Genomic DNA, 21,188 nt, shown 5'->3' with positions numbered 1-21,188 from the left:
TAGAAACTGAATGAAAATCACACAGTCAGGTTCAGCGTATCAGAGAACCCATTTATAGAGTTTTCAAGCTCCTATCTACAAAAATGTGGATTTTTTTTTTTTTTTTTTTTTTTTTTTTTTTTTACCAGAAGAAAGATCACGGATGCTTTTTTTTCAGGGGTGATCATATCGACCAAGTGGTCCTAGAATATCGCGAGAGGGCTTCTTCGAACATAAATTAAAAGTTCTACTGCCCTTTCTAAGTAACCCAAAAAACTGGAGGGCAACTAGCCCCCTCCCACGTTCGTTTTTTCCCAAAGTCACCCGATCAAAATTTTAAGATAGCCATTTTGTTCAGCATAGTCGGAAAGTCAAATAACTATGTCTTTGAGGATAACTTAATTTCCCACAGTCCCCGGGGGAAGGGCTGCAAGTTATGAACTTTGCCCATAGTTTAAATATAGTATCGGTTATTCGGAAGTATACAGATGTTTTCTGGGGGGGGGGGTCAGGTTGTTGCGTAGGAGGATCTTTCCATGGAAGAATGTTTTTCGGGGGAAGGGAATTTTCCATGAAAGGCGCACCGGATTTCCCAGCATTATTTAAAAAACCATCTGAAATTAAATTAAAAAAACAAGTTTTTTCAACTGAAAGTAAGGAGCAACATTAAAACTTAAAACGAACAGAAATTATTACATATATGAGGGGGTTCACCCCCTCGTCAATAACTAGGTCTTTACGCTAGGTTTTTTTAGTACTTTCAAAAGAGCTATTTATTCTGATTAAACGGCTTTTGTGATTCAGGGGTCATTCTTAAGTTACTGGAACAAAATTCAAACTTTAGCGTAAAGAGCGAGGTATAGACAAGGGGGCGAACCCTCATATACGTAATAATTTCTGTTCGTTTTTTTAGTTTTAATGTTGCTCGTTACTTTCAGTTGAAAAAACTTGTTTTTTTTAATTAATCACTGAACAAGATTTAATCTCTTTCGTCTTAGTTTTTGCCTAAGACATTTAAGCTTCATCTTCGATCATACGATATTGCAGAATCCTTTTTGATCAGAACTTTTTACATTGGACGAGTCATTAGAAACGTGCATACTTTATTAGGAGGGAGTTGGACCAGCCGTCATCAAAACAATGTATATTTCGTAACCTTTAGCTTAAAGATGGCACGTTCTTCCACTCTTTACTGAAGTTACATTAATCAACTATGTGTTTTAGTTCTTATTGGTTTGTATGAATTGAATCTTCGAATACGAACGATTTCCACGGAAAGTTTAAGGTATCAAGGACATCAAAGTAAAAACGATTTTTTGAGCTACTTTCTAAGATATTTCTTTTTGGCTATGTTTATCCAATTATTAAAGAACGAACAGCTAACCAGCACAAATTAGCAGGGACAAATAAGGTCATTGCATTAGTTTTTCAAAAGAACAGAAATTAAATTATTCTACCAGGTTAATCAGGCTTATTTTATAGACCTGTACTCATTTAATAAACAAAAAAAGTCTTTGAACACAATAACATTCCAATCCTTGATGTAAATATAATTTAAACTATATGAAATTCTAGGAGAAATTCAATGAATCGTAAAATGAATAAAAAGGAACTTTGAAAAAGCCTAAGGTTTTATCGTCGCACTCGGTACAAAAGGGAGTGTACAGGGCCGTATACAGGATTTTTGTTCGAGGGGGGGGGGGTACAAAGGCATCCAAAACGTGTTTTTATGCATTTTTATTACGTTTTTACGAGTTGGACAGAAATTTGGAGGGGGAGGGGTTCAAACCGTCTAACCCCTCCCCTGAATACAGAATGGGTGCGTGCCAAATCTTTTAATTTTAAAGCACTAAGGACAATGAAATATGATTGTTTGAATTCGTTATTTGGAACTTCCACCAATCATACATATCCCAAAGTATTTAAGAAATCGGAATTTTATTTTTGATGAAAAAGAGCTCAACTCAAATTCAAATTCATTTAATTCAAAAACAAGACATAGCTCTCGTGGGCAAAGCCCAAATATGATGTCTCTTAGTCATAATTAGCACTGTATACTTATGCAATTAGTATACAGTGTATTAATTGTAATAACAGTATACAGTGTAATAATAGTCAGTATACTCCATGTATACTTATGAAATTTTTGGTAGTAGAAGGTGCCATGTTAAAACAAAGAAACCTGTGTAAAAAATGAGTAAAAAGCAAAAGCTAAAAGAGCTTAAAAAGGTGTAACCTTTCTTGAAAGTTGCAGTTGTCCTCGGGAGTCAACAGATCGTTAATGTTTGAATTTTATGGACATAAAGAGTTGTCAAATTTAGCTAATTGGTTTTGCTTATTTATTTTCGCAGTTGAATATGGCAACACTGACGAAAATGTGGCACTGCCCTTAAAACTTCCCAATTTTTACGTACAATGTTGCTCTTTACTATCAGTTGAAAACACTTGCTTTTTTTATTTTAATTTTAGCAAAACCTAAATGACACTCTAGACTTTCCCGGTCTTGAGGGGTAGCAATAAAACCCTAATTTAAGGTGTGAAATTGATTAACACAAACCGTTTTGACAGTTTATTTAGTTTTCCTGTGTCACAAAGACCTTGTTTTCGACGCTATTTTTCCCTTTTAAATCCGTTTGTTTCAAATGGTGTAGAGAAAACATCGATCGAACAAAATTTCAATTCAAGCAACCTTCTTAATTTTCAGTAAAATAAAAATGACAACCTTCCATTTGGGGGGTTTGGTGGATGGCAACATCACTTGTTATTACTTGTATATCGCTCGTATTGGCAACTTGTGTTCACTTTGAATTCGGCGTCAGTATTTTTTTTTTTTAGTTTCTGTTTAAGTTTCATTGTAATATCATTCGTAATAATTTCTTAACGCTTTAAATTTCACATCATGTATAATTTAAATTCTTCTCTTTATAAATTTTAATTCACTCTAAAGTTTCTACCGAAAACTATTTAAAAAATCAAATCCTTCGTTTTAAGAGTGTAGCAGAAGAAGAAATTGCCTTTTTAATATAAAAAGCAGACAATGTTAACTCAACCTAGCGTGGAAAGTAGCGCTAGTGTCGGCAAGAAATCAACGCCATCTAGCGTTTGGTGGCATTTGGTATTTTTTCAAGCTTTGTAACCGTTTTTCTGTCAGCGACTGAGATCAGACTTTTATTTCTTGCCTAATTTTACGAATTACGAAAGTTGAATAAATTATTCGTATTATAACACTGAAAAAAATGCCAGGTGTCGCCAAACACTAGGTGGTGGTAATAGTTTTTTTTTGTTGACACTAGCGCCAGTTTACACTCTTATAGGCTAACCATACTCTTTGGTAACGGTCTGTTGCCAAAAAGTCACCTGTCCCGATAGAAAACTAAACTACAAAGAAAAGTACAATATCTACATCAACAGAGTGTATAAATGAGCTAAAATTACTTAAGAGTATGCGTGTAACTCAACTCCCGTTTAACTCAACCGCATTCAATTCAACACCGTTGAAGTCAACCCAGCAAATGTGGCAAATTTGCTCTGGTTGACCACATCTAAAGCAAGCTTGCTAATAAAATAAGAGTAGTAGAATTATAGTCCTTATTTCACCCCCCCCCCTAGTTGTCCCAGATATAACCCTAATAATATATTTTTCTGTTCTTTTGCATCTCTTGATAAGTTATGTCTTCTTTGTTAACAGAATTTCTCGTATTTCTTTACACGGTGAAAAGCTTTCCGCCAAGAGATTTCAGTACAGTTGTTGGATAAAAATATTATTTGGAATGATTTAAAATGCAGATAACTATGAAAGGAAACATGTTAATCTGACTAATAAAAGCATGCTGCAATTATAAAGCAAGAATTTCATATTTTTATTTTGTTTTGATTCATCCTAGGGCTATAGCTGAGACCATAAGGGGTTGGGATGTTGTGCATTGTCAGAAAAATGGCTGTGATATTTGTAAAGAGCAAAAACTATGAAATTGAATGGTTCCACTTTTATTTTATTAGCATGTTTTCTGTGGATGTGGTCAACCGCAGCAAATTTACCCCCAACCCCGATCCAACCTAACTTAATTTAAGCAAACCTTTTGGAGGGTTTGAGGTGAATGGGGGTGGAGTTGCACGGGGTTATGAGTTGAACGGGAGTTGCTTTAAATGAATCGAATTAAATGAAGATTGAATTGTTCGGAAGTTGATCTGAATGAGGGTTGAGTTGCATGGAGGGGAAGTTGAACGGGGTTAAGTTAACTGGGGGGCTGAATTGGACGAGGGTTGAGTTGAACGAGGCTGAGTTACGGGGAATCGTACTTGAGAGATTAAAATTACCTGCAATTACTTATATAATTAGGCCTAAGTAGGTAATTTAGATGACTTGATTGAAGTGCTCATCCTCAAAAGCTACGCAAATTTTAGTGTTAGGAAGTAGTCATTAATCAAATTAGTACTTGGAATGACTCTGTGCGTATGATACGTCTTTTAAAAGCTATGCTTTTTTACGTGTGTTTTGTGTTGAATCAAAACATAAAATAACTTAAATGATCAAAATAGAATTTGAAGAATCACAAAATTAAGTTATTAGGGAACTGATATACTGTTCATCAAACTCGTATAGAGTGGGGAGGGGGTTCCGATCATCATACAACATTTTTCAAGATTTTCGTCGTACTTTCTGGATTTTCACAAAATTTGCCTGCATGTTAGTTGGTTTTTGAATTTGCCATCCCCCCCCCCAGAAATAAGATACTACAGATATGGCTGCCGTGGGTACTGCTACATTATCAAAAGTGTAAACCTTACCATATTGTCCAATGAAATTGCATTCGTAATTATTTTTAGGTTGAAGCAGCATAAGAGGTTACATAATGGACTGGCATTGCATTGCAGCTACTGTACCAAACTGTTCACTAACAGGTCAGACTTAAAGAAGCATGAACGGGTTCACTCAGGCGAAAAACCATTCAAGTAAGTGGCGTAAACAACGATACCAAGTGATAACAAAAAAAATAATTGGCTGGGGAATATCACCCTTAATTGGTATCTGTTATTTGGTTGTGCAGAGATACCTTTGCAAAAGGATTCTTTTGCAGCGATATTAAAGGAAACTATTTATTGATTGCTACTTTCAAAAAAAACTAAGCTTGTAAGTCTCTGTAGTTCGGGATATGTTGAACACGTTCTTTGTCATGGTAAATTCAGACACACCAGTAAAATAGTCCCCCAGTCTGTTAAAAGGGCGCTGGGACGAACTATAACATATTTCTATATGTAGGTATATTTGCCGCGAAAAGCACTGAAAAGCCATGGCCAACAAAAAAACCAAAGAGAACAAAATACGAAAACACTTAAAAGAATCGGTTAAATTATTAAACAAAACTACTAAAAAAATAAAATCATCCTACAAAAGTAATTAAAAAACGAAATTATCAGTTTAAACCTAACCATCACAGAAGATCCTCCCTGTGGGTCATACCCACTGGAATGAACAATGCCATACTCCTAAAACACCCATTCCCAGACAGTTTTTCCACCCAAAACTCTTCGCCCTCTTGAAGTTTTAAAATTAAAGTAAAAGTCATTTGTAGCTGCATTCGGCTGTTACTAGTAGATGAGAATGTTACTTTTGGTTCTTCATATCGATATCGACTCTGTATGTCAATATTGATGTTGACTCTGTATGTTGGCCCATGCCTTTTTCCAAAAAGCATGCTATTTTCGTTAGGTCAGTTTTCTTTTTTAAATAACAAACTATTAAAGTCAGTATTAATTGAAGCACTGCAATTTGACGTTAATTTATTTTCAAATGATTTTTTTGGCAATCCACAGAGGGAGGAGAGGGAAAGGAGGGAGAAATGAATAGATTAATTTGAAAATATGACTAACTGACGAATTAGGCCTTACCTCTTTGCTCCTTACCATAGAAGCGAAGAGGAGAAATGAATAGATTAATTTGAAAATTACTCTGTTAAGTTGTACTAAGCTAAAATAATACTAAAAAAGTATCATAAAAAATTTCTATTGCCCTACTTCTAAGATTATTTACTAAAAAAATCCAATATTTTTATTTCCCCTTTTTGCCCTCCCCCCCCCCTCTCTCTCTCTCTCTCTCTCCCTCTCTCTTTCCCCTTTTTTAGTGTTTTTATGAAAAAAATCGAAAAGATAAAATTGCACAGCAACGAACAAGACGACCACGAATTCTTAGTAAGGAGCTGTAGTACTAGTAGGAGGGAGACTCAAATCCTATTATTGCAAAAAAAGAGGAATGTAAAAGATATTATAAAATTATAGTGTATGAACAGCGTAGCGAAGTGTTGCTCAGAAATGACAACACTTTTTTTTTTTTATAAATATGTAACCTAGGTATCCTAGGTACTGATGATGTAACCTAGATGTAACCTAGGTATTGATGATGCGGACCATATTCTCGCCGAGTGCCAGCAACTTTCTCTTTTAAGGGGAAAGTATTTTGAGGGTGGTAATTGAAGTTCCCGGGGATCCTGCAGACGACTGTAAAAAGGACAATAAGGCAGTTATGTAAATATGTAAATAAAGCGTTGGCATCAATGAGTGAAACATGATATTTATGTTATTTCTCTTGTGGAGTGTATTTAAGAATACTGTGCTGCATGGCCTAATTTTTTTGGCTTATAATAAATTTATTGTTATTGTTATTAAATATCGTCTTTCCCGAGGGGATTCTGACTTCCCACCACCTGCTGTACATCTTGGAATGTCACGTGTGTTGCAGAGTTTCGCCACGCTTGGCACACTCCCCAAAACGCTTGGCACGGTTCCTCCACGCTTGGCGCATGCCATCTCGTGCACATGATTTAAGAGAAAGAGCGACCCCTTAGTCTCTTCTAAACTAGGACTTCGTTGGGCTTATCATTCTATCTCTGCCCTTGGGATTGAAGCATATGGCATCAATTGTATGGTATCATGTATGGTTTATGCCTGCTACGTTTTAAATATTCTCTTACTGCGAAACCATTTGAAGCTTAATCCAATCCTGCGACTTTTAGTAAGGCATTCGCTAGCAAAAACAAAACTTTGGACATGGAACATCATGCAGCATGGCATTCAGGGGCCTCGATGCTAATCTGTCTAGCTTAAGTAATGTATTTTCCACACTACCGCGGAAAAACTTTGATGCTAGCGTAACTGAAGACTTTATGTTATATTATTGTAATTTTATGGAAAAAATTTTGTCCTTAACGTAGACAGTGCTGAGAAGATTGGAGATTTATCTAGAATTTTACATTACATAAGTTTATGCTACTTTTTGGAAAAGTCAACATAGCCGCAACAAAATAGAATTCATGGATGAGCAGTTAATAAATTTTGAAAACAAATTGATGAACTTTTTTCTAGAAAGCATTTCACGCTTGATCAGAGCTTGAATATCCATCTCCATTCCACGTTTCTAATTTTAGGAAAATTTGCTTATGATAGCTGTGAGGATTTTGGATGATGATTATGATGGTTTTACGGATTTTTACGTCAGCTTAGTGTGAAAGAACTTGTTTAGGTGTGAAAGGTTATACTTAAAACAACATATCTTAACCACTTAGCACAGAAAAGTACGTATGTATTTGTGACAGCCACTTAAGGCTTTAGGGTTTTCAGCGTTAAAGTTGATTCCTCTGGGTAGGTAATGATAGGGAGAACGGGTGACATTTTGAAATTTGTCCTTTTTTCAATTCAATTCAGTTTTATTAATAATAAAAACAATAAAAATATATAAAATTTATACAAAAGAGATACAATCATTAAGTAAACACTTTTCCTCTAGGCCATAGCCTGTTGAGGTAACATATATTGCTGCAATTTACGTGGGCATTCAAATCCACCCACTCTACACTACCAAAAATGAGATCCAGCTCCCAAAATAATCCGAATCAATAAAAGGAAATAAAAGGAAACGAACCCAAAACAACATAATTCCCTTTAACCTATCCTTAACTACCCTTCAAACCTTTAACCTTTAAAACCCGTGCCACCTCCAAACTATCACTTACGTCCTGACCTTCATGTAAAAGTTTAGAAGGCATAGAAGATCCCGTAGAATTTGGGTTAATGACTCTTTTTACTAAATTCCAAACTTTTTTTACATTATTATCACTAATCAGCAAGTTTTTTACAATAATAATTCTCTTTAGCTTTTCTTAGAATCTTGTTCAATATAATCGTATACTGGTTGTACTCATTTAATGTATGTATTGATGGACGTTTCTTAGAACGGGGCCACAAGCGCATTTTTTCATTAACACATTTTAATAAACCAAACGGAATTCAAGGTCTTCTTGGAGAATCTTTTCTTGAACGTCGTGTGTATATTTCTTCGCATCTTTTTTTACTTATCAATAACTATTTCAAGAAATGCTGGAAAAGCAATATTATATCCTTTCCATCCAAATTTACTGACCAATAAATTATTTGGTTATAGATTAACCTTTTTAGCTAATAATTAGCTGCATGTTCTAAAATGAACTTTACGAATGAGTTAGGTAGTTTAAGCAGTAACAAGATATTTTTTATGTTGCGCTATAATCGTTTGCCCCAGCAGTTATAACCACCACCACGCTCTTTCCCCAAAAAGTAATACTAAGAGCCCCAATTACTGCTGGACTATTGGCGCCACTTCGAGCATAATATTTTGTGATAGGGCTTGCCTATCTCCTTCCCCATAATAGAGGGGCCATCCTTGAGTGTATCAATGTATCCACCAGTGTAATCCCCTGTCTCAAGAACGCCTACCCTCCAGCTTTTGACTGGCTTGGGCAGGCGGCACTCGTCCCTCAGAAGAGAGGGGAGAGTCACCCACTGCTCGCCAGCCATCAGCAATAAGTGGCGCTTGATCATCGAAACCAGTTTGAGCAAGAGAACTTCTTTCTGCTACATCTGGCTGTTCTTCATTAGATATTTTCTGGGCATGATTTCAGCAGTCATTACTGGCTTCAATATGTCTGGTCTCGACAGCGTATTCCACAAAACAATCTGCCTTATGGTCTGACACTGAGCAGGAGGGCCAGTGACTGGGCGGTGACTGAAATTGGCAGTAGTAGGCCCCTATTTGTGCCTTCTTTTCTCAGGGGCACCAGGAGAAAGTTGTCACTGTTCACCCCCCCCCCCCTCCATGCAGGGATTTAATAGAACTAGTTTTTTTTTCTGAGCCCTATATGTCCGAATTGACTTGAAATTCTTGGGCCGTAGATTTTTACCCTCCCCCCCTATATTATGAGAAATACATTTTTTAGGGGAGTTGGTATTTTCATTGGGAAAATTTTAAAAAAGGACACATTTGTCCTCCCTCCTAGATTTTGAAAAATGTATTCCCCCCTCCCCCCCCCCCATAAATTTTCTTGAGTTGACGCCATTGTTAGGATTTTGACTCATTTTATGCTTGTGATTCATGTTTTGAACTTAATTTTACTTGACAGCGAAATATAAACTTGACTTGTTTTAGCTTGTGACAGTCCTTTCAATAAAGTATCATCGTATCTATTATCTAAAATTATTCTAATTCTACGCAAGGGCAACCATTGTGTGTCTGCAATATAAAAGACAAAGAACTAAAGACAACCTAATTCTTCAAAGGATATCCAAATGTAGACATAATGGTATCACCATGCCAAGCTGGAAGAAAATAAATAAAAAGCATAATCACAACATGACTGGTTTAAAGAAGACGTCAAATGTATTAAAGATGTATAATTGCTTCTTTTTTTTTCTTTAGTGGGTATGTTTGTGTGGCATAGTAAATGGTAATTTTAATACCTTTTTTTTGCAGATGCAAAGAATGCGGAATGGCATTCAAAGTTGCTCATCATTTACGAGAGCACGAGCGCAAGCATACAGATGATCGTCCTCATGTTTGTCATGTTCAGGGTTGTACTGCGAAGTATCGGCGCGCAGAAGCGCTTAGAAAACATATGGCGTCCCAACATTTAAATGTGGGCACAGGTGAAGACCTAATAACTTTTTTAAATCAGCTAGGCATAAAGACTGTATCAGATATGATGAATAATGAGTCTCTGCGCCAAGCTGTGGAGCAAATCAAGCCAAGCGACAATGTATTGGCAGAAATAGCTGCGCATACCGATATTTGTCGGTGCAATCCTTGTCTTTGTGATCCAAGTAAGCCTAACAGCCTCTGTAACTGCATTATGGAGACAGATAACTCTGAGATGCAAGTCTCTATTCCTAAAAATTCAAACTGTTGCAGCAGTGCGAAAGAAGCCTCAACTATCAACAGTTATTCTGATACTACTGCCTCTCGAAATGATAATGCAAATTCAATTTCTAATGCTGATATTCATCGCGTTGAAGGTCCTACCAAGACGTCACTGAATTCTGGTAATAAACAAAGCTGCTGCTCTAACAGTTTTTGTACTGATGGCATGGGTAATGTGAGCAATGAAGGGTGCCAGATTTTTGGCTCAACTTATCCTACTGGTTCTTGGAACTCTGATGTTGATGTTTCCTCAATTTCGCTGGGACTCGAAACGAAACAAGGATCAGAACGCCAGAATAAGATATCTCCGATTGAAACTAATCCATCTTATTTCCGGGCAGTTTCTGTTGGGATAGATGCATCTGTCGCTGTTAAAGATTGCTCTACTCAATATGAAGATCCTACTGATTTGTCCGACTTCGATTTGAGCTTTTTAAGAAGTCCAATGACAAACCAGGTAAATGATCCCTGGGATTTGACAGTCCCAACTCCAGCCCACACGGGAACCCAAACAAATCCAAGAGAAACTAGCCTTTGTTCCCTTAGTGAAGAACAAGCACCTTTAGACCTTTCAAAAAAATTATACCGAGACCAAGCCTGCGAAGTTATGAACCTTGATGTTACCATGCTTTCTAGTCCAGTGCTGCCTTCTAATCATTTAAGTGACCACGAAGAATTAAATGGCATGTGCTCAGATGGTATACAGACTACTTGTTGTGCAGACTCATGCACAAAACCTGGCATCCTTGGACTGTGCAACAACGATTGTGATACACTCGATTCTGGATGTACTGGGCATAGTGATTTCATTACTCCCCCGAAAAGCTGCACAGAAAAAGGTTGCTGTGAGCCCAGCTCTAGTTGTTGTACGCTTCAAAAACATGAAAATAATAAATGTTGCATTATTGTTTGCCTAAATGACCTTGAAAATAATTTACAGCAAGAAAGTATAGATTCAGTGGGCCAATTCTGATCTTTCATTATAAGGTTGTTAAATGTTATTTAATTTTTGTAAACTTAAAGTATTTGAAGATGCAGGAATATTGTATTTTGTCGATAATGTAATACAATTTTCCTTTTTTTTATTTGTTCTTCTGGTTCTTTCTCTGATACCCCCCTCCTTTCGCATCCGGAATGCTGAGTTGCTGTATAATTTGTGTGTCTTCTTTTTGTCGGTTCTTGGACCTATCCCTCCTCAAGTAATAAATTTCTTCATTTGTGTTTATCTCCATTAACTCAGATAATATATTTGAGATAACATGCCCTTAGTAATGTTAAGGCTATGTGATAAATAAGTTGAAGCCCAAATAACATAATATACCAATATATAATATACCAATAAATATACCATATATACCATATACCAACAAATATACCATAATATACCAATACATAATATCAACATATAGGTATGCATGGTGAAATCGATGCTGTTCCTGAACTTTCGTAATACTTGTCATCAAAGTAAAGAAATTTATTGTACACTCCGATGGGAAAAGTTCAGCTAATATATAGTTTTTAACTGATGCATATTCTGGATGCTTTTTCTTCCTCCTCCCTCCTTTCCGGAATCTCAAGGTTGTCGTAATTTTTCATTAGGGAAAGGTGTCTTAGCTGTAATTCCGGGTTTCAATTACTCGTCTTTACGATTACGTGTTGATTGCTCGTCTTTACGGAACCTTAGTTATGGTTGAAAAGGGCCGTAAGGTTGCTCTAGATCAAAATGTCAACCATTCTTACTTAAACTTGCCACCTTTCTTACTCTTTGATTGCTCGTCTTTACGGAACCTTAGTTATGGTTGAAAAGGGCCGTAAGGTTGCTCCAGATAAAAATGTCAACCATTCTTACTTATACTTGCCACCTTTCTTACTCTTTGATTGCTCGTCTTTACGGAACCTTAGTTATGGTCGAAAAGGGCCGTAAGGTTGCTCCAGATAAAAATGTCAACCATTCTTACTTATACTTGCCACCTCTCTTACTCTTTGATTGCTCGTCTTTATGGAACCCTAGTAAGGGCCGTAAGGTTGCTCCAGACAAAAATGTCAACCATTCTTACTTACACTCGCCACCTCTCTTACTCTTTGATTGCTCGTCTTTAGGGAACCTTAGTTATGGCCGAAAAGGGCCGTAAGGTTGCTCTAAGTAAAAATGTCAACCATTTTACTTACACTTGCCACCTCTCTTGCTCTTGTTGCAGTTGACTTGTTTTCCCCTCTTTCTTTTCTTTTCCACTTATTTATTTATATTCAATTAGGTATAAACGAATTTTTTTTCAATTGACGCACAGATGTTTTTGTTTGAGGCTGTGGGGTACGCAGAGTGTGAGAACCTTCAGGTCCTTCCTCTTTTAAGAAACAGTTGCTTACGTGTTTGATCGAGGTCACCTTATTTCACCTTCAACATCAAATGCGATTTAACTAAAACTTAGGATTTCTTGAGTTTGTATTCCTCCATATTTTCAGAAGCTTTGTTCGACGAGTTTCCTTCACGTAATTGGGCTAGTAATTAATTTATGTCGTTACTATCAGTAACGGACAATATAGGGTCTGTTGCTTAACAACCATAGTAAGTGTTAATATCCTCATTTTTTTTTTTTTTTATTGTTTTTATTCTCTCCCCAATATTTCAATCGCCCACAACACTATTTGAAATCTTTTTAATGTTCGTCTAATGGAAAAGAATCTTACAAAGATTTTAATGCAGAACTTGGTAAGAGTACAAAAAATCGCTAATTTCAATGCATTGATTTTGACATGATATTGTGGGCATTTATACGGATGTTCGTATAGAAAACGTTAGTCCGTTGGAATTAAAGCCATGTCTAACCAGGCCAGGTATCGTGCTCAGGGCTCATTTGTAACCAGGGCTCATTTGAACAAGCATTATGATATGTAGTGTTTTTTTGTTTTTTTTGTAGCGAAATACATCATGCCACAATAAAGTACCGTTTTCTGCTCTTTTGTGCCGTAAAACCTAAATTTTTGCCCAGAGTGTGCCGAAAGGCAGGGAAATTCAAATTTGAGATCGAGTGAACACAGTTTAAAAGCTGTATATAACATTTATTCTCCCCGAAATCTTAAGCTTCTTTTATTGTTTTTCTGTAATTTGTTATATTATGCTCACTCCTGGCAATACTTCTCAACCTGCGCTTTTGTTTTCCCGTGTACCTTCTTCCCCCTCCTTCTCTCCTAAAAGGGTGCTGAACGTTGGTGAATTTGGACAAAACTTGTTATATTTTTGAGTTTCATGAGTGCGATTTATATTAGTGTTAAAATATGTGTGCAAGCGACCGTCAGAGGGGGAGTTGTGACGATACAAGATTGCAAAGGTCGTAAAGGGAAGCCAGGTAATAAAAAAAAACAGCTTGATTCGCAGTTCGATGCTGTATGCAAACATAATAATTATTTTTATCACAAATATCGAAGGATAATAATGAGAAAAAAGTTTCCTAATAAAATGAGTAAAATATTACTCAGAATAAATACCTTTGTAGGCGCCTATGATAAACCAATTACTTTCCAGAAGAACTTTTTTTTAATCTTTAAAAAAGGCGCTTGAACTAAATGAAAGGAACAAACAGGGATTACCAGGAGTTGATATTTAAAGAAAGTTGAGTAAAAACCTCTAGAAAGTTTCGTTCAACTGGCTCTACTACTCTCTTTAAAATGTAGAAGAAAGTTTGCGTGAAAAGCCATTGGTTAAATAAAGGGCAAATGTTTTACGTTCGGGTACCACAATATGTTTTATCTTTTGCTTTTAGGCCTGTTTTGCGTCAATTTTACAACCTCCTCCTCCCCCTCCCCCCCAAGTGTGTATATGTCTTATATAGAACATATCTCAGAGCTAAAAAGAATAAAAATTAGACATTCCTTTATAAGATCTACAATCGAAGTTGTCACAGAAACTTCGAAAAGGGCTCATTCGATTAGAAATTAGAAGAGCTTGTGTCCTTTTTAATAGCCTAAAGTGATTGGAAGGCAACTAACACCTCTCTCACATCCACCATTTCCCCAAACACATCCAATCAAAATTTTTAGATAACAATTTTGTTCAACGTAGTTGAAATGTCCGGAAATTATGTCTTTGAGGATGACACTCCACCCACAGCCCTGAGGACAAGGGTTGTAGGTTATGCCCTTGGGCCATATAAGGTTTTTTTTATAGAAAGCATTGTCGTAGAAACTTCCGAAATGACTCATTCGATTGGAAATTGAAAGGGCCAGTGCAATTTTTAATAGTTGAAAGTGATTGGAGGGCAACTAACCACCCTCTCTCGCCCACCATTTCCCCAAACACATCTAATCAAAATTTCGAGATAGCCATTTTGTTTTACGTAGTTGAAAGTTCTTAAAATTAGGTCTATGAGGATGACAACCCCCCACAGTCCTTAGGGCAAAGGTTGTAAGTTGTGCCTTGGGGGCATAAAAGGTTTTAATAGAAAACGTTTTCGTAGAAACTTCAAAAAAGGGCTCATTCGATTGGAAATGGAAATGACTAGTGCCCTTTTTAATTGTCAAAAATGATTGGAGGGCAACTAACCCTCCTCTTACGCCACTATTTCCCCAAACACATCCAATTAAAATTTTGAGATAACCATTTTGTTCAACGTAGTTGAAAAGTCCGGAAATTATGTCTTTGAGGATCAAGACATCCCCCACAGCCCTCAGGGCAAAGGTTGTAAGTTATGCCCTGGGCGCATATAAGGTTTTTATAGAAAGCGTTGTTGTAGAACCTTCAAAAAGACTCATTTGATTGGAAATTGAAAGGGATAGTCCCCTTTTTGTTAGTTGAAAATGATTGGAGGGCAACTAACCCCCCTCTCACGTCCACCATTTCCCCAAACACATCCAATCAAAATTTTGAGATAGCCATTTTGTTCAACGTAGGTGAAACTTCTAAAGATTAGATCTTTGGGGATGACGACCCGCTCATAGCCCTCAAGGTAAGGGTTGTAAGTTATGCTTTGGGGGTATATAAGGTGTTTATAGAAAGCGTTGTTGCAGAAACTTCAAAAAGGGCTCATTCGATTGGAAATAGAAAGGTCTATTGCCCTTTTTAATAGTCGAAAGTTATTGGAGGGCAACTAACCCCCTTCTCAAGCCCACCATTTCCCCAAACACATCCAATCAAATTTTGAAATAGGCGTTTTGGTGAACGTATTTGAAAGGTCCAGAAATTATGTCTTTGAGGATGACCCCCCCACAGCCGTCAGGACAAGGGTTGTAAGTTATACCCCAGGGGCATATAAGGTTTTTATAGAAAGTGCTGTCGTAGAAACTTCAAAAAGGGCTCATTCAATTGTGAATTGAGAGACTAGTGCCCTTATCATAGGCAGCGCAACTGCGCTGCCTAAGTAAAGAACAATGTGGGCACAATCTAGTATTTTTTTTTTCTTTTAGACCATGGTACTTCGTATCGAAGGAGTTGTCGTAGAAACTTCGAAAAGGGCTCTTTCGATTGGAAATTGAAAGGGCTAGTGCCCTATTTAATTGTCGCCCCCCCTAAGATCCCTCAGGGCAAGGGTTGTAAGTTATGCCCTAGGGTCGTTTAAGGTTTATTTGTAAAGGGTGATCGTAGAAACTTCTAAAAGGATTCTTTCAATTGGGAATTGAGAGGGCTAGTGCCCCTATTAATAGTCAAAACTGACCGGAGGGCAAATGCCCCTCCCCCACGCTCATCATTTCCCCAAACACTTCTGATCAACATGTTTATATAGTCATTTTGTTGAACGGACTTGAAGGGTCCAGAAATTACGTTTTTGAGTGTGACAACCCCCCCCCCCAAAGCCCCCAGGGCTAAGGTTGCAAGTTTTTCCCTGGGGGTATATAAGGTTTTTATAGCAAGTGTTGTCGTAAATACTTCAAAAAGGGCTCATTCGATTGGAAATTGAGAGGACTAGTGCATTTTTTATCAAAGAGCAAATGACCTCCCCCCACCCCAATGCCCATCATTTCCCCAAACACTTCCAATCAAAATTTTGAGATAGCCATTTGTTCAAGGTTTTGAAAGGTCCGGAAATTATGTCTTTGAGGAAAAATAATCCCCCCAGACCTCAGGGCAAGGGTTGTAAGTTATGCCCTGGGGCCATATAAGGCTTTTATAGAAAGTTTGGTCATATAAACTTCGGAGGGGCCTCATTGGATTCGTAATCAGACACTCTAGTGCTCTTTTGAAGAGTCAAAGTGATCGGAGGGCACCTCCCCCCCCCCACACGTCGTATTGTCCCGAAATGCATCTAATAGAAATTTTTAGACGGTCTTTCTATTCAAAATAGTCTAAATATCATATAACAAGGCTTTTGGGGTTGAAACAAACCACAGAGATTAGGGGCAAGGGTTTTAATTTATGCCCAGGGGGTATTTAAGGTTTTATACAAGGGATGGTTGTTTAACTTTAGAAGAGGCTTAATTGGTTGAAAATTGGAAGTTCTAGTTCCTTTTAAGCGTTAAAAGTGATGGAGGGTATTTAGCCCCCCCCCCCTACAACCCCACCTTTCACCAAACGCATCTGGGTGAAATTATGAGATAGCGATTTTTTTTTAATATAGTCCAAAGAACTTATAATGATGTCTCTAGGGATGACACAACCCCACAGCGCCCTGGCGATAGGGTTGTAAGCTATTTACGAGGGTAAAGTTTAACATATAATATTTAGATGACATTAACATTTAACAAATCTTCCTCAGCCTTTCGAAGTGCCCGTGTTTCAAGACTACTTGAAAAGTGTCATTACCGTAGCTTCCAGTATTCTAATCCTACTTCACAAACCTATCCAAGTTTTTCTCAGTTGTGGAAAAACACCCTGGGCCTTGGCTATTCTACTTCTCATATCTTAACCTTTCTCGTATTATAGCCCTAGATTTTGGAACTATTTTTTCGTACAGCTTATTGTTTGTCATACAGTCAGTCAAAGTGGTATCTAAGACTATCCTTGGCCTACTCTTTTGGATATTAAATAAAAAAAAACAAGTTTTTTTAACTGAAAGTAAGGAACGACGTTAAAACTTAAAACGAACAGAAATTATTCCGCATATGAAAGGGGCTGTCCCCTCCTCAACGCCTCGCTCTTTACGCTTAAGTTTGACTTTCTCACAACTCTATTTTTTTTAACAATGAAAAAAAAACCTGTTTTTTTATTTAATTTTTGAACGTTTTTGAATTAATGCAGGTTTTGATTTTGGCTCATCGTACATGAATAATAAAAAAAAAATGAATATTAATTTTACTTTTATTTGGTTAAATGGCTTTCTCGAAACCTGTTTAATTTTATTTAGGAACGTTTTTATTAGTAATAAATATACGTAACTTACGAATTAACTTACGTAACGAACCTCTATATTCTTATGTTTTTAATACGTATATTAGAGGATTCGCCCCCTAGTCAATACTTTGCTCTTTAAGCTAAAGTTCGAGTTTTGTTCCAATCCTTTAAAAATGACCCCTTAATCACAAATATCGTTAATTAGAATAAATAGCTCTTATGAAAGTACTAAATAATCTTTGGCTTAAAGAGCGAGGTATTGACTAGGGGATGAACCCAATCATATACGTAGTGTTTTCTGTCGTTTTAAGTTTTGATGTGGCTACTTACTTTCAGTTAAAAAACTTGATTTTTTATATATAATTTCTCATCTTTATTTAAAAAATGCTGGGAAATCCGGCGCCCCCTTCATAGCTATGTCTCTTCTCCCACGAAAACTTCGTTCATGGTAAGATCCTCCCACATACGCCCCGATCAACTCCCCCCCCAGACTACCAGAAAAAATCCCCTTTGAAAACGTATGTATACTTCCCAATAACCAATACTATATGTTAACATTGGGTAAAGTTCATAACTTTCAGCCCTCCCCCTGGGGACTTCGGGGGATTAAGTCATCTGAACAAAATGGCTATCTCAAAATCTTGATCGGGTGACTTTGGGAAAAAAATGAGCGTGGGAGGGGGCCTAGTTGCCCTCCATTTTTTTTTGTCACTTAAAAAGGGCACTAGAACTTTTAATTTCCGTTCGAATGAGCCCTCCCGCGATATTCTAAGACCACTGGGAAAAAATCCCTGGGATCACCCCTGGAAAAAAAAAAATAAAATAAACACGTATCCGTGATCTTTCTTCTGGCAAAAAATGCAAAATTCCACATTTTTGTAGATAGGAGCTTGAAACCTCCGCAGTAGGGTTCTCTGATACGCTGAATATGATGGTGTGATTTTCATTAAGGTTCTATAACTTTTAGGGGGTCTTTCCCCCTTTTTTCGAAAATCAGCCAAATTTTCTCAGGCGCGTAACTTTTGATGGGTTGGGCTAGACTTGATGAAACTTATATATTTGAAATCAGTATTAAAATTTGATTCTTTTGATGTATCTATTGCTATCAAAATTCCGTTTTCTACAGTTTCGGTTACCATTGAGCCGGGTCACTCCTTACTTACAGTTACGAAGTGCCCGTGTTTCAAGACATTACTTGAAAAGTGTCATTACCGTAGCTTCCAATTTTCTAATACTAGTTCACAAAACTCCGAGTTTTTCTCAGTTATGAAAAAACACCCTGGGCCTTGGCTATTCTACTTTTCACGTCTTTACTGCATCCACCATCTTCACTAAAATCTATTCTTCACCCTGATTCATTTCTAGTTTAAGCGACTTAGTCTTCTTAACTTCTTTCATACTACTACTAATACTACTAATAACTCACCACAGCACCAAGCCGCCTGAGGCCAACAGCTACGCACGCTCCTCTTCCGCCCCAATGTATTCAGAGCCTCCCTTTTTACACCCGCCCACAAAGTTCCCATTTCCTTTAAATCTTTCTTTATGGCGTCCTCCCACCCCAGACGAGGACGACCTGCTTTCCATGTAGCCCTAGACGGTTGGCCGAAAAGAACAATCTTCGGCAATCTGTCATCCTTCATCCGCGTAACGTGCCCTAGCCACTTCAACCTTTCTTTCCTTATAGCCCTAGAGAGCGGTATTGAACCACATATTTCGTGCAGCCTATTGTTTGAAATATGGTCAGTCAGCCGGGTACCCAGAACAATCCTTAAGCAATTTCTCTGGAAAACATCTAGCAAGTCTTCATCCGCTTTTCGGAGTGTCCATGCTTCAGAGCCATATTTGACCACTGTCATCACTGTAGCTTCTAATATTATAATCTTGGTTTGCAGACTTATCTTCCTATCCTTCCAAACTTTTTTTAACTGTGATTTTTAACTGTGAAAAAACACCCTGAGCCTTGGCTATTCTACTTTTAACATCTTCACTGCTCCCACCATCTTTACTAATAATTACCAAGGTAAGTGAAGCTGCCCACCTAATCAATCTTTCATTGCCCAACGTCACCTTTTCATCTTCACTTATTCCTAGACTTAGTGACTTAGTCTTCTTAACGTTAATTTTCAAACCTATTCTAGCACCCTGAACTCGCAAAACCTCTAAAACTTCGTTCATTTTGCTCACACTTTCATCTAGGATCCTTAAATCGTCAGTATAATCTAAATCCAGTAAAGTTTTTCCTCTCCATTCGGTTCCATGTTTTTCCATTACCTTTCCTGTGCTCCTTAAGACAAAGTCCATCAACATAATCCCTATAAAGGGGGATAGAACACAACCCTGCTTAACTCCTGATTTAATACAAAACCAGCTGTTAACCTCATTTCCTACCTTAACCGCAGCAGTGTTATTCTCGTACATAGCACTAATCACTTTAATGTATTTGTCTGGTATACCATACAAGGATAAAACCTTTAATAAAGCTCCTCTATCAACAGAATCGAACGCTTGTTCATAATCTATAAAACTGAGAACCAAAGGTGTTTGAAAACTAAGGCACTTCTCAATTATTAACCTAAGAGTGAAAACTTGGTCGACACATCCTCTGCCTTTTCTAAAACCGCACTTTTCTTCTCTTAAAACTTTGTCTACGGCATTTCTCAGTCTAAAAAGTATCATATTACTAAGTAATTTACTACATACAGAGACCAGATTAATGCCTCGGTAATTACCACACTCATTTTTATCACCTTCCTTCTAAAGTGGCTTAATTAAGGTTTTCCTAAAATCGTTAGGTACTTTCCCTTTTTCAAAAATCATATTCATAACCTTCAGTATCTTATTTCTAACCTCAAAGCCACCATATTTAAGAAACTCATTTACCACCCTATCAGCACCTGGAGCCTTGTTATTTTTCAATTCTTTTAGTACTGTTGCCATTTCCTCCTCACAAAACAAATCTTCCTTTACATCCAAGGTATCACAAACTTTTTCATTTTCCTCTATATCTTTTCCTGGAACTCTATCTTGGTTAAGCAAATTCTCAAAATGTTCGGCCCATCTCTCTTTAGTTTTTTCCTTATCGCTAATTGCGGCCCCACTCCTATTTTTATCTAGGCCAAGTCTGGCTTGATTACTTCCTCTCAATTTGTAAACATCCGAGCACAGTTTTTATTATAGCGCCGTCCAGTTGCATTTTCCAGATCATTAGCAATTTTATCATTGACTTTCACATTAAGTCCCCTTAGTTCATATTTTAATTCTTACTGCAGTTTTTTTACATCCATACTGTTTTCATATGACCTATCACTCAGATAATTCTTGTACAAGTCCTTTCTCCTTTCTATTAAACATAAAGCTTTTTCACTAATATTCTTGGCTGCTGTTCTAGCTCTCTTCCCTAAAACACCTTCAGCAACTTCACAAACTATTTTTCTAAAATTATTCCAACTATCTTGCACCTTGTCAAATTTCAAGCTTTCCACTTTATTATTCAAGTCTTCCTGAAAAGTTTCTCCTAAAATTCTTATTCTTGAGTCTACTAGAACTATAACTTACAGACAGGTAGTTGTCCTTTCAAAACTTCAGCTGTAGATTGACCCTAGACACTACTAGATGGTGATTTTTACTTGTAACATCAATAACGGCACTCCTATATACCCTAGTATCTTGTGTTGATTCTGTCAGTTTTCGGTTTACTATAACATAATCAATAAGGTTTGCTGT

General features: G+C 37.1%; 1 protein-coding gene across 1 annotated transcript in view; it reads left to right on the top strand.

The window, feature by feature from the left end:
• The window catches only part of LOC148955547 (uncharacterized), a 52,855-nt gene extending 39,755 nt beyond the window's left edge, over window positions 1-13,100 (top strand). The window contains exons 4-5 of the mRNA XM_089108244.1: window positions 4,807-4,932; window positions 9,758-13,100. Of these exons, the coding sequence (XP_088964370.1) occupies window positions 4,807-4,932; window positions 9,758-11,174 (1,543 nt within the window). The 3' untranslated portion in view covers window positions 11,175-13,100. The remainder of the gene's footprint in view (window positions 1-4,806; window positions 4,933-9,757) is intronic.
• The last annotated feature ends 8,088 nt before the right edge of the window (window positions 13,101-21,188 follow it).

Source organism: Artemia sp. Qi Xiang Cuo, chromosome 2 (assembly GCF_049724085.1).
Source record: "Artemia sp. Qi Xiang Cuo chromosome 2, ASM4972408v1, whole genome shotgun sequence".
NCBI classification, from domain to species: domain Eukaryota; kingdom Metazoa; phylum Arthropoda; class Branchiopoda; order Anostraca; family Artemiidae; genus Artemia; species Artemia sp. Qi Xiang Cuo.
Note: the sequence above shows the minus strand (reverse complement) of the source record. Positions and strands in the feature narration are given on the sequence as shown.